The sequence below is a fragment of the Opisthocomus hoazin genome, chromosome 6 (genome assembly GCF_030867145.1).
Source record: "Opisthocomus hoazin isolate bOpiHoa1 chromosome 6, bOpiHoa1.hap1, whole genome shotgun sequence".
NCBI lineage: Eukaryota > Metazoa > Chordata > Aves > Opisthocomiformes > Opisthocomidae > Opisthocomus > Opisthocomus hoazin.
This window is the reverse complement of record NC_134419.1, coordinates 63305772-63320066: the sequence shown is the minus strand read 5'-3', so window position 1 is coordinate 63320066 and position 14295 is coordinate 63305772. Positions and strand designations below refer to the sequence as shown.

Sequence of the window (14295 nt, the reverse complement as noted above, 5' to 3'; positions counted from 1 at the left end):
GAATATTGAAAATAGAAGTAAAGTTTTCCAAATAATAGGGAGTGCACTTTATTTCCTACCTGGTTTTTCTCACATTTATTATTATACTTCAGATCAAAAAGCAAAATAAATTTTTAGACTAAAGATTTGCCTTTGTTTGAAGGATATTAGGAGTGCAATACTTAATTCTCTGAAAAACATGTTAACAAACTGTTAACCCATGTGGAAATGATAAACCAAATATCATTCATGTTCTCCAGTACTGAGGTACATAAGGAAAGTTATAACTATTTTTCAAGGGATTAAAAGTTAAAACCACAATAGTTTTCTGAGCTTTAAGATACCTCACATTCTGCTTTGCTGACAGTGTGATGGTTTCTTTTTTCTATATTCCACATAATATGCAGCTACATCTTTAATTCGAGATATATTTAATAGCATTCAGAAGTATAGTCTTTAGTCTTAATTACTACATATAAAGGAGAAAATATAATGTGTAATTAATAGTGGTATAGCTTTGATGCAAAGCAGCTTCTGTAGATACTTCGCTTTTTCTGTTAGCTTATTTTTCCTTACAGATGGAATTGATGTTTTGTTTGGGTTTTGTTATGCCTTTAAGTTCATGAAAACGTTTTACTTCTGTAGCTATAGGTAATGTGTTAGTTTTGTATTATAAAAAAATGACATAAAAAGGCTAGCTGCTTTGAACAAAGCACTGTTTCTGAACATGTTGACCGGAAAAGCCACTTTAGAGCCACTTTTTTTTGGAACTGGACTCTTCATAGCCTTACCGTGATGACTGGGTCAAAGGAAGTTGGCTTACAGTTTAGGACAGTAACTTAGAAACAAAGTGCTAAGAGCTTGATCGCTAAGAGCTCTGAGTGTAATGGGGAGGCCTAGGACAACCAGTGTTTGGTTTTAAGTCAAAGAGTAGTTTTCCTATGGCTTGTTTGGCTTTTGAATGTTTATTAAGTGGTCTGCACTGCTAAACTTCACAACAGGACCGTTCATAAGACAGACTGATTTAGAGGGTGCTTCTTCCCAGATGGTAGGGAAAACTGCTGTGAAGAGAATTTTTAAGTAGTTTATCCAAAGGCACCTGGGAGAGCTTAAGGGAGACATAGGTTAAACAAAATGTTTTAGCCTAGTCTCTCTGCTTTTACCTCCAAATGGTCTGTTTCCCTAACTTTGGTGCAGTGTTTATGTAACTTACATAGCTCCCGTAGTAACTCTTTGTTTGATGCTAACCTGCTGTGATACCTTTGTTGAGGTTAACTCTGCTTCTTAAGAGACTCTCTTGTCTCTTGGTGTGTTAATCAGTGTCCTAGAAAGTCTGAGAACTTACTGGAGACATTACTCGTAGCCAGTAGTGTCAAATGTAATCTATGATACACAAAGTAATGTCAGGAAATCCAGGGTAATTTATAAATTCGTATCTTGGCAGGAGAATGTGTCCCTTGCTGATATTTTGTCACTGAGGGATAGCTGTCTTACGGAGCAAGATATTTGGGCAATTTGCCTGGAGTGTTGTCATTCTCTGAAGAGCATTGCCCATTCCGCGATCTTCCAGACACTCTGCATCACTCCTGACACGTTGGCTTTTAACACCAATGGCAATGTATGCTTCATGGAACAGCTGAGTGGTAAGTATTTGTGTTTCCAGGCCATTTGTTTTAGAACTATAGAAACTCATAGTGAGAGACTGTAGTAAAGCATTATATTCTAGTCTTAAGACTTGTAATTAAAATAAAGAGAAAACAAAAAATTGTTACGAATGGGTGAGTATAGGTCCATATGAAACTACGTGCTCAGCTTTGTGACTGATGAACAAAGGCTTTTATGAGTTTGCTTAGAAGATTCTTCCTAGTTATTTTAAGACTTATCCAGGGGAATGTATTTTATCTCCATTTTAAACACTGCAGGTTATGAATTTGTGTATCTGTGTGCACAAGTCTCTACCTATGTAAAGCACATTCTTGGTATCTTCCAGTTCTTCTCAATTCATCAATATGTTCTATTTCTAGAGAAATCTGATATTCAATGTATCTTCTTGATTGTGCCCATAGAGAATGGGGCAATTCTAGTGCATATTCACTGTTAGAAAGGAAAGTACTCTCTCCTGAATAAAGGATATGTAAAAAAAAAAAAAAAGTTTGTGATTTTTAGACTTGGCAAGTGTGGTGACTGACTGACAAATTAATTTTAATGTGCTAAAAAAACAGTGTGTAGTAGCATGTAAGATCTTCAGGTATCATAGCAGATGAATGAGGGGATGCTTAACTTAACAAATTACTGCTGATTCCAGCAGACAAAAAAAGCATGTCATTGTTCTTCCCTTTTCCCATGAACCGTCTCAAGAGTCTTTGTCTTGAGCCTGTTATGGATATCACAAACATAAACCAACACCCCCCCCTTTTATTCTGTAGTCTTTTTAAAATTATGTTAGCTTGTAACTAGAACCGTTCTAGTCTGTATACGTGCTATTCCAAGTTTCATGCTTTCTTTAACCTAATTTGTTTTTAAATCTATGTCAGAATAAGTGTTTATTCTTTTAGTCAAAATATAGATCACAGCATTTGGAAAAAATAGGGCAAGGTAATTTTGCAACAAGTGAATATTTGTTGCCTTCTTTAGATTTAAAGATAGTATTTCAAATAAGCATGTAATGTGTATCTTCATAATTGTTTTGATATTTGTTTTGTGTTGAAATTCCTCAAATATATGTGCGTCAACTTTTAGTTACATGTTAATAGGGTAATGTGGAATCAATTTCCTTTATTTTAAGGAGCTTATCATAACTTGAAATTACAAAAAAGAAAAAAACTGGCTTTGTATTCATAAGGGTATATGAAAGACTTGTTGAGGAGAATAAATCAAGTGGATGAAAAATGCCCCTCAACTAAGAGCTTTGCTTGCAGCTGGGAAAAAAAATCAATTTCTTCTTAAATGCTTTAGTTTAATTGAATAGCTGGCAAACAATTGATCCAGGAATTCGCTGTATTCAAGTATTTAAAATGTGGGATAACAAATTCCTGTGCAAAGCAAATGTACAAAGATCTTGTTCCCTGGAGTCATGTTAGTCTCTGAGGAAGAGACTTTTCATTAATTCTCTTTATTTAAAGTTATGTTTTTCCTAGGGATGCAAAAAATTATGTATATATTCTATTTCACACACACTCCACTGTGTCTTTGACTATTTCGCTTCCCCTTTCCCTCGTATCTTGCTACTATTTGGTTGTAATATAGTTAGGCACTTGGAGAGGTTGTCCTTTTTGCTTCCATCTAGTTGTTGCCTATGAATTTATTCTTCCAGAAGAAAATTATAACCTCTGGATTTGCTTGCCAGTGAGAGAAAATGAACAGCCTGTCGCCTCTGCTTTAGCAGCAAGTTCTGCTTCCTGCGGGTTCTGTGGTGCTGAAGTGACAAACATTCAATAGGATGTTCTGCCAAGGGCTCTGAGATCTTCTTGTCTCTTCACATCAGACAAATTTGCATTGTAAACCTTACATTAGAAGAATACAGTGAGCTTTACCAGTGATAAAAATTACATGCTTGTACAGCCTTTGAAGTGGTCTATCACAATAAAGGAAAAAGGTAGTGGGGAGATTAAAATAAGGAGCATTAGTCTGGGGGGGGGGGGGGCACTGGGGAGAAGGGGGGGACAGAACTTCTGTCCATTAGCTCATAGAATTGTAGAATGGTTTGGGTTGGAAGGGGTCTGAAAGATCATCTAGTTCCAACCCCCCTGCCATGGGCAGGGACACCTTCTACCAGACCAGGTTGCTCAAAGCCCCATCCAACCTGGCCTTGAACACTTCCAGGGAGGGGACATCCGCAGCTTCTCTGGGTAACCTGTTCCAGTGTTTTATCACCCTCATGGTGAAGAATTTCTGTCTTATATCTAGTCTAAATCTGTCCTCTTTAGGTTTAAAGCCATTACTTCTCCCCTTCTGCCTCCACAAATATCAGGAAAAAGTGTGGCATGGGGAGAATTAGTTACACAGAATTAGTTGCATACCCCGCTTTTTCAGTGGGAAAGCAGAATCGGGAACATTGTAAGGAACTCTAAATCAGTTAGAGGCATCTGGATAGTCAGCCATGCCAGGGAGCTGCAATATATGGACATCAGTACAGTATGATAATACATGCATGCTTTGATGCAGCAGTAGCATTGATCTCTCTTAGGATACTCCATTCTTCCTTCCACCTCTTCAGTCGGAAGTGGCTGCTGCAGTAGCTCAGTTCTCTGCTAAGCAGCACACAGGATGGGGAATTTGCTTCCTCAACTCTTTCATTGTAATTAAAACAAACTAAGCAGAAAGGTCAAGGTTCTAAGCTGGCCTGCAGATGAAAAAGCAATTAGCTGTTCAGGCTGGTTTTGCTGTTTGAACCCTTATACCCCAGGTCTCCGATGGTGTATAGTGAGTGGAGATGTCCCATTAATCAAATCAAACCTGCAGGCCACAACTGAGCCACACGAGCTTAGGTGATAACTTAGTCCAAACATAAAAGTCTGAAAGCAAGAAGTGGTTAGGCGTGGTGAATGTATTTCTTTGGAGGTGTTTTTTGTTTTGTTTCTTTGTAGGAAAAGTATGGTATCTTCTTTTAGAAAGTTTGAAAATAGTGCTTTGTTTTACTTACAGTACTAGAAGCATGGATAACAAGTTCTTTGTGCATCAGATGTGAGTTAACCAAAATACTGCTATATACATAGTTTCTTTCATATCAGATATGAGTGTATCATTACATTTGTATCATCGCATTGGTTTGTTTTTTAGACAAGCAAGACTACTAATTTCTAATCTGACATATTTCCTTTTGCTTTCAAAGATGATCCAGAGGGTGCCTTTGTTCCACCAGAATTTGATATCACCGGTAATACTTTTGAGGCAAGTTCATAAATTTATCTGTAAAATAGAGGGGGGTTTAATCGTTTTAGTACTTCTGGCAGTACCAAATGCTCAGCATTTGCAACATGTAATTTTAACATGTGTAAAGACTGTGAATAGTAAATTGTGCTGTTTAGATAGATTTTGTGGATATAAAAAGTAAACTTATATTAACATTTGTCCGCTAACTGTTAAAACATGAGAATCTATTTTGGCTGAATAATGTGTTGCCCTAAACCACAGCTGGTCTATATTATGTTCACTGGTATCCTTCAGTGGATACTGTTTGCTTGTTTAGGGACTAGCCATGAACTTTTATGACTAAATGTAAAATTTGTTTGCCATCCTCTTCAATAAAATAATTCATGGAAGGCTAATCAGCAATTTTATCTTTGATCTAATGAAGAAACAAGTGACTGTCTGTTGCTTTGCAATGCTCAAATGCCCTACATTGTTAAATTAAATTAGATTTAAATTGTTTATACTAATTCATTAGCCTCCCAAGTCAGCCATTTCATTGCATGCTGCAAGAGTGCTTGCTTGCTTAATACAATTTTTTTAATACAATACCTGTTCTGTCATGTATTCTTAGATAATTCAAATTCTTTAATTAGCAACGTGTTCTGTTCAAGGTATTAAAAAAAATGTTCTTTTTCTTTATAGTTCAATACAGATACCTTTTCCTTTTCATAGTTATAGCCTTCATAGGCATGTTTATAGTTCTCTATATTTCCTTGGGGGAGGAAAAGGATAAGCAAACCTTGGAAGTGTGTGGTACTACAAGTAAGATGAGAAACATAAAGCAGGAAGGGTAGTATTGCAGAATATGAAGTAGTACAGTCTTTGAAGGTTAGAGATTTCTCCCTATTGCTGAGCTTTGTTACTGTGATTATATAGGCCAGCAGAGCTCTAGTGATTTTTGTGCTCGTGCTCCCCCCCCTGCCCCCAGGCTGTTTTTGGGGGAGTTTTTGTCTGGGGATAGGGGGCCAGTACAGGTCGGGGGGGTGATTAGGAGGTGACCAGTATTGCATGTGAACTTGGCAACTGTTGCAGTCTTTATATTCAGATGTGGTTGAGGAAAGCAAGTCCCAAAGTCACCCAAAGGTGACTTTTTTGTCTGTTTCTTTTTGTTGTACTTCTGAAGCTGGACTTAAGATTTTACATAAATATATTCTCTATCCCTTGCCCCTTAACAAGCCTCCAAGACTTGGCACAGAAACACAAGATCTGTGGAGTTACTTGCTCCTCTGGCAAACTTGCATTTCCCCTCAACCCTTTCTCCTCCTCTAAGAGTTGCAGAACTCTTATGCATATAGCAAATAGATACACTGAAAGAAGTTTGAAGACCAAGAGGATGCGACAAGGTGAAATGGAGATTTGGGAAATCTGTGGGAATACTAAGTGACCTGAAATTTTAGTTCTGTCTGATATACAAGGCCATTGTATCCTTCTTGGGTAAAACTCGTCTGTGTAAAAGTTTATTATTTAACTCTTCTCTTTCAGCAGTACTTACAAGCCTGTTAAGCCCTAGTGAATCCCAGTACCAAGCACAGCACAAATAACAATTATACAGTTAGTGAAAGTTGTGAGTCAGGAGTGGCTCTGAACATTGACCCTTTTACTTTTTTTGCAAAGCTCAAACAAGATATGTGAAGGTACACATTTGTGTGGAAAGAAGTCAACATGCTCTGCCTTGTCTGTTGTGAAGTGGGGTAAGGGCTGGGTACACTGTTTTCTGTCCATCACTCCTATTTCTTTATCTAGCAAGCTGGGGAGCCTTGCAAAGCAGAGCTAGCGGTGCTACAACAGTGTCCTGTTGCTTCAGCTGTCATTGACCGTCCTGGGGCAATGCAGAAGACTGGAAAGCTAAGGCTTTCCCCTTTGTTGAGGTGGAGGGGTATTGTTTTACTCTGGGATTTGAGTACATTTTGTCAGACAGCTATGGGATTCTGAGTATTTGTGGAACTTTCAAAGCTTTACCTCTTACTGCTTGTAGACTTAGGTTGAATTTTAAGTACTTCAGTACCAGACCAAATTCTGCCAGGGATTCCACGCTGACCTTGGCTTACTTTTGCTGTTTCTAAGAACTACAGTGGGTTAATCCTTAAGTACTTGTTACAAGGATTTTACAATATTGTAATCTTTCCAAGCTAGCTGTTTCCTTGTTGCTGCTAATGCTTAAAGTTCTTATCTTCTTCCAAGGTATTGATACTGTTGTCTGCCCCCTCACCCCTAATTGTAATCTAGTATGCAATAGCAGAATAAAACTGGTTTATATACATCTCTGAAGAAACCCTGGGCCCTTGTGCTTTCTCAGTATTATAAGATTCTTTGTACTATACCAATAAGCTGCCCTTTTTATGGGGCATGAGATCCTTTGTGTTACTGCTTGCTCCTTGATAGTGACCTTACTCAGTAGTTCTTTGTTGAAGGAGTGTTTTTGCAGCTACGTAGTCTGCTTTGTTGAGAACAATGAAAAGTAGTGTTTATGTCAAAGCTGTCCAATTTCAGTATAAAGAACAGAAATTAGTATTGGAACTACTGATTATATTCAGGTTGATCTTTGATAGCTGTTACTCCAGTGTCAAAGCTCAGCTGATTTAAAATACTTATGTCAGCTAGAGGTTTCACTTGATTTGAGCATGAGCTATTTTGTGACTTCTAAAATGGAAGCACACAATGAGGTTTGTATAGCTACTGGATGACTTCTTCCTCTTTAAAGTCTTTTTTTTTTTTTAGGAAAAAAAAATCCTTCAAATAAAGCTGCAGTTATTTCAACAAGAGATGTTTTGTTTCCTGCTTGATGAATTACTGATCCAGACCTCTAATGGAATTGTGACTCCAGTCTAATTAGTTACTAAACTTAGCTGGCACTCACAAGCACACGAGGGTAATAGACACAGGATACAAATTGAAAAGCATTACTGTCCTGGTGTCTGAAACAACACTATTAAAAATTTCAGTTTCTAGTTGGAATTTCAAATAGTGAGAGATCTAAAGCTTCATCCAAGACTGAAGTAATTGATTTCATGTGATTTGTTTTAGGCTTGTGCCTTGTTTCCTGACCTGTTCTCCATTTGTAAAGCGGGAATAATAACAACAACTTCAGTTACTGTTGAGAGTAGGAAGGTGAAAATTAGCCCTTCAGGGAGTTCTCACCTTCAGGGTCAGGTATAGGATAGACTTTTTAGAGACACAGGTGTTAAGAAGGAATACCTGTGAAAGGGGCTTTTGCTGCCAACAGTGAAATGTGGCTAAGCTTTCCAACTGGTGACTACTTTAGTGCTGCCACAATTCCAGCCTGTGGGGTTGGAAGAAGGATTGCAGCTTCTGAGGGTCTCAAGAGACGTTCAGATGACTGTGCTGCTAAGCAGTTGGAGCGGCATTTAATAGGGTGGTTCTGTTATGTCCTCCTCTTCCTGGTGTAAGCATTGTCACAGTGCAAGGGCGAAAAAGGCAGCCAAGCAGGTACTATTGGTCTCTAGGACAGTGTTCGACTAAAATAGAGGATCTCCTGGGTATCTGTTCATGTTAGTTTTTTCCCCCCCTCTAACTTTGTTATCTCCTTACAGACTTCTATTACCATTGTGCCCTAGTAACTGCACTATTAAGGATTGGTGCTGCAAAGAGTGAGGGAAACAGGAGAGAAACTTTAGAGTTACAATCCATACTGTAACTCCAAAGAAAAGGTGAATTTCTATGCAGTACACTTATAATCATTTTCACTTTTATTCTTAATGCATATGTAGGTATGTGATATGGCTGTGCTTATTAAAAGCTTTCTGATGACAGAAGCTATTGCTTGCCTGCATTGATGGAAATATCTCACTTGCTGCTGCTTCTCTTAAGTTGGAAGGTGTGTCTGTATTTGCTATAGCAAGTACTGACCACTTTTTTTGTTCTCATTGAATCTTGAACTAGAAGTCAATTAGAAATATCTTGAGTATAAAGACTAGCCTTTAATTTTGTAATGTTTTACTACTATGCTACTGCAGAGAGCAGTATAAAATGTGAGTTTTTCTGTTCTAGAAAAACATTAAGAGACTGAGATGCAAAAATACAGATTTGAGGCTTCTTTTAAAGTTTGCCTACATGACTATATAGTGGGCTTATCAAACAATTAGTCTTTAGTATAAACTAATACTGAGTCCTGATTCCCTCCTCTAAATAGGAAGAGCTTTAACCTTTTCCTAATGAAAATGGTTCCTATTTCATTTTCTTGCCCTCAGCAGGACACTGCTAGACTTGTGAAATTTGACCAATGGGAGGCCCAACAAGAATAGTTAAATATTGGTGAGTTCATTAATAGCCTGATTTCTATTACAATACGAGTTTGCCTCAGGTTAAAAACATTGGCTGTCTCAAACCAATTTCAAATAGCTATTTGTCTGCATCACAAAACTGCCATTGAGTCTGACACAGAGGTTCATTGATGTAGAACCCCACATTTCTAACATATGAGCTTTCAGTGAGATGAAGAACTGATGTCTACCATGTGTGAACTTGCATTTGTAATCTTTTAATAATGTGTCTATTCAAGATTACATTTCTAGTGAATGTCTGTAACAGAAAGCAGTGACTTTTCTGTGCTGTCTTTTTTCTTTAATCTGAAGCAGACTGGATAATGCTTCTGTTTAGTGACTTCCTCTATTATGTAGAGGTGATAAAATGCAGTAGTTCAGAAACCTCAGAAATAAGAGAACTAAAAAAGTGATGTAGTGTTGAATACTACCTTGAAGAGAAGGGGAAATATGGGATAGAGAATGGGAAGAAAGTAAAGTTGAGAATTCTCTCTATTTTCTCATCTAGAACTTTTTTTTGCTTTTTGCTATCATGACAAGAGTTGGGGTATGCTGTTCTCTCACCTGTGAGAGAGTCAAAACCAGAAAGGGCTGAACGCTGCTGTGTCTTTGGTAGAATGTGACAGCTGTCAACTTGCAGTTCTCAGTGGGCCATAGTTGATTTATATATTAAAAAAGTGCAAGTGTTTCAACAACCTTAAAACTAAGTAAATCTACACAAAGTGGTAGAACTAGTGCAAATAGAAGAGACAAGCTAGCATGTATTACATTTTTTTAAAAACTAGTTAAGATTCATATGTCATATTCCTATGAAACGTGACAAGGCAGTTGGATTGATATAGATTACATACATACAAATATTTTGTATACATATAAATGCATTGGTTGAAAAGCCGAATGAAACCCACTCTTCTGGGGAATAGACAAAGAGAGAAAGGTTCAAGGTGTATATATGTTGGACCTACTGATGAAAACTGAGCTGACAGTTTGGTGCTGCAATATTTCTCAATAGCTGATCATTACTGAGCTAGTGCTCAGGTCCCAGCTGTTGGTCCTTCTCTAAATATGAAAGCCTTCATCTTTCTCCAGAATCAAAACAGCAGATGGTATAAAGGAGGTCTTGCCTTTGCTACTTCCCTGGTCTTTTAAAGCAGTAGCTTTGAATGCTGTGAGATTATCTCTACTGTTCTATTCTTTCTTTAATTCTCAGTGCAGGAGGAAAAAAAAAAATTTTTACATGTTCTCCTAGAGGGGTTTTTGGCTTTGTTCTTATTTGATGGAGGAAATAAGTCTTTTGAAACACCTAGTGCCTTTTTTGAGTTCTGTTTCCCTTAATTTCATGTAGCCTCCTCTTGAGATGAATTTTATCGAACAGCAGCAAGGCTTGTTGTCAGCAAATGGTAACTTATCTCCTCCTTTAGTCTAAACCATTCTGCCTTCTGAGTATTATTTAAAGCTGTCTTTTCCTTCAGTGACAAAAATGAATTACTTCTATTTGGTTACCTATGCTTCTACTGTGCTACAGAAGAGGAAATGGAATCCTCCTGCTCTTGCTTTTACATCATCGGCCCAATCGAGGTTCCATTCAGGAACTTAATACTGAGCAAATATCACCCTTTAGTTGCTTTACACAAAGAGCTATTCTAAGGAAGAATATGAGGCCAGTGGGATTTTCTTTACAGCAGTCTTTTTTTTTTTTTTTTTTCTTTAGTATATAGGATGTCTTAAACTTTATAATTTGATTACCTGAAAAACCTACAGCTTGTTGCCTCACTCTGAAGTTGGGCTTGCAGAGTTGTCATACTGGTCTTTTCTAGCTGCCTTTTCAATGTATTGCCGATATTTTTACAGTTTTGCCTCTAAATCTGAAACACAAAAATAGAAGTCTGTGAAAAGCTATCAGGAATAGCCTGTCTCTTAAGCAGAAAAATATCTTCAGAAGGGAAATGAGTGACTGTACAGGTAACCTGCTCAATGAAAATAAGTAGTATTTTAGGTTTTTTCCTTGCTTGGCTGTTAGGTTCCTATAAGAAGGCGTTATTAAAGCTAAAATATGTTTTCCTTAAGATTGAGGAAGATTATTCTCTGATACACAAAAGCATTTTTCAAATCGGCTTATTTCAGAATTTTTGGTTTTGTGAGGGCAAGACTGGGAATGAAAAGAGAACTTGGTGTTCTGTCTTAAAACAGTTGGTTCTTGTGGTAGTTGAAGTTTATTCTTTTAGAAGCCTGAGGAGCTGTGTTGGATAAATTTGCAGGTAGTTCCCACCATGAGCAAAAATCTATGGAAGAGGACAGACTGTTTTCTCCTGTTATGCTTGTGCAGTGTCGTAAAACTCTAGGCTTCCTAATGTTAAAGATGCGCAAATGTTTTGGATCAGTTGTTTGTCTCCAGCCTCTTCCACATAAACTCTGCTGATTAGTACTGATATTTTCTCAGCTATGGATGAAGTTGTCTGCATTAGTCCTGGTAGAATTATCTGTCAGTTTCTGGTGCTACCCATTCAAACTCATTTCTTTGGTGGACCCATCATCACACTGGTCTTACTGGCAGAACTTAATTCTCTATTGCACTCTGTGCTTATTTCCATCGTTTATTCTTTAGAATGTTTGAAAATGCTTTTGAAATGCAAGCCTGAATCCTTAAAGGCAACATGAAGACCTCCAGCAAAATCATTCTGTGTCATTACTTGATATCAAAAGATTTCTCTTTCATTAATTCTGTCTTACATAGATATTCAGGTCACTAAAAGATCAATGATCATTGCTAGACTGGATCTGAAGACTTTATGCTCCCTGTAACAATGACAAACAACTCTTTTTGGTTTTTTTTTTACGATTTGCGTGAACTGAAAATAGAGCCATTTCACCGGTGTATGAGAACATGCATAAGTACCACCTTGTTTCTGAGAGGTTCAGGAACTGATTGACTTAGAAGTAGATGGCAGAATGGATGACTTCCTAACCTCCAGATAAAATTTTGAGAGTGGTTTAGTTTTCACTGTGAATCAGATGGTCTAACGTACAATTGTCTTACCAGGTTACTTAGTCAACAGAGCCTTCAGGATTATGACAAAATGGATTCACTTGCACATCATTCTTAGTTACAGCATTTCAAAAAAGCTTCAAAAAGCAACTGAGAACATGCTTTTGAAGCTAAGGATCTTGTCTCCTGAGAAATGCATTGCAAGTGACTTAGGATTTCTTGGATGACCACTGGAGCAGTTTTTCTTTAAACATGTTAGTGTATACATACTCCAGGAATCTTGAACTTTAAGCCCTTTCACCAAGTTTAAAAAAAAAACAAACCACAAAACAACAAAAACAAGCAAACCTCTCCTCTTTTCTCTGAATTGCAATGGCAGCAGGTGTTGTCTTTTTACTCAGTGCTGATGTACTCAGTTTTTGAAGAAGCACATGAATGAAATATGTATGTTACACTTAACCTGAAAATTTGTTTGTTTATGGGCTATACACTTCAAGTCTATCACATTATACAACGAGTTCTATGCCTGAATAGAGAAGATGGAGCAAGGTTTACTTCTGCAGAAATCATTCCCCTATGAAAGAATCAAACAAAAAAAAACGAAACCAAAACCAGCCTCTAAGATTGCCCCCCTCAAAAAACCCCAGATCCTTCCTGTGTACCCTCCTCTGTTTACATTCTTGATATATACCGTGAGAGTTACCTATTCATTTGCTGTTTCATTTACCTTTAGCTGTTCTGTGAAAATCAGTGATTTGAATGTGCAGTGGGTAAGTTCAGAAGTGTTAGGCCAGCTTTTTACATTTGCAGTTCATCAAAGATTCCTATATATGTTACTTGTAGAAAAAAATAGAAAAAGTCTACACAGATTATTACTTCAAGGAAGAGTGAACTGGTTACCATACAGCAACAAATATTTTACTTATCAGAGTCCTGATGTCATTGATTCATGGCATGGTGAAGGAACTGGGATGCTATTTGAGGTTTTTTGGCCCATAGTGTTCTTAGCTGGAAGTGCTGCACTTCAGTTTTCTAGCTCCAAAACGTGGAATAAGCATCCCCCAGTACAAGATTGTGTGAGTGCGTTACTAGGCTCAGAGTGACGGACTTTACCAGTAAGCACCTTCTCTTAGGTTTAATATAAAAAGTATATACTCTTTTTTAAACAAATAGCTTTGATAGCTATAAATAACATTGTGTTTGCCATACAATGAAAAAAATGTAATATTTATACAGTTGAGAGAGGACAGAGCTAGTCTGCTTAGCATGCCTGTAACTGTTTCCCAGATACCTTGTTTCTATGCCTACAGGGGATAAATTGTGTTAGTTTAATTAAGTGATAAATGAATTACCTGTGGCAGGTAACTCAAAAGTGAGGAGGTTAATGGCTGATAAATCGTAGAGAGAGTTGTGGCATGTGAAACTCAGTTTCAAAGGGACTTTTAAAAAAAATTGCATTGTTCAAGAAGCTTTAAAAACAAATGTATGTAACTTTTGCTATCTAACCTCTGAGGTCTCCTGCAGTTTTACTGCGATGTTCTTCCTTACCTGTCATAATTATCCTTCTACAGTCCTGCAGGAGAGGAGTCCATTGGGGTGCTGTTCATCTGTATTGGAGTGCTGATCTTTGTGATTCAGGGAGCCTGAAAATGGGATGGAAGTCTAAGAAACCTGTTCTTAATTTGCGTCCTCACCTTGCAAACACAAGTAATTTCAGGTGCATAGCATGGTTTAAATTTGGTTGCGCTTCTGTGTATGTGCATCTTCGTGTGACTTAGTGAAATGAATCTTTACAAAGGTGGCTGCCAGTGGCTCGATATATATCTTAGTCTTCACTACAATAGTTAAGGTAACAGCTTCTTGAAACTGTATTGAGGTCCAGTTGAAAAGTTTGTGCTGTCTGACTCTTTTGTTTGGTGGTTTTGGTTTTTTTTCGTCCCTCTGTGAATGTAGCTCTGGATTGCCAATATTGCTTTTAATTACTGCTATAGATGCTGGCAATTTAGTCTATGGACAGCAGTCACCTGTGTTCTATATAGCCATATGGAAAGCCAAAACATATGTCTGTTAAAGTGTTTGCAGGTAGCATGGAGACTGCTGTAAACCTATTGTATGATTTTTTTTTTTTTTAAACAAGTA

At 37.5% G+C, this 14295-nt stretch overlaps 1 protein-coding gene across 2 annotated transcripts in view; it reads left to right on the top strand.

The window, feature by feature from the left end:
- The window catches only part of KNDC1 (kinase non-catalytic C-lobe domain containing 1), a 73125-nt gene that overhangs the window by 3391 nt on the left and 55439 nt on the right, over positions 1–14295 (top strand). Inside the window, exons 2-3 of one of the 2 annotated variants that reach the window (XM_075423513.1) lie at positions 1424–1622; positions 4811–4869. The exons of the other annotated variant lie outside the window; for it this stretch is intronic. Of the exons in view, the coding sequence (XP_075279628.1) occupies positions 1424–1622; positions 4811–4869 (258 nt within the window). The remainder of the gene's footprint in view (positions 1–1423; positions 1623–4810; positions 4870–14295) is intronic. 2 annotated transcript variants of the gene reach the window in all.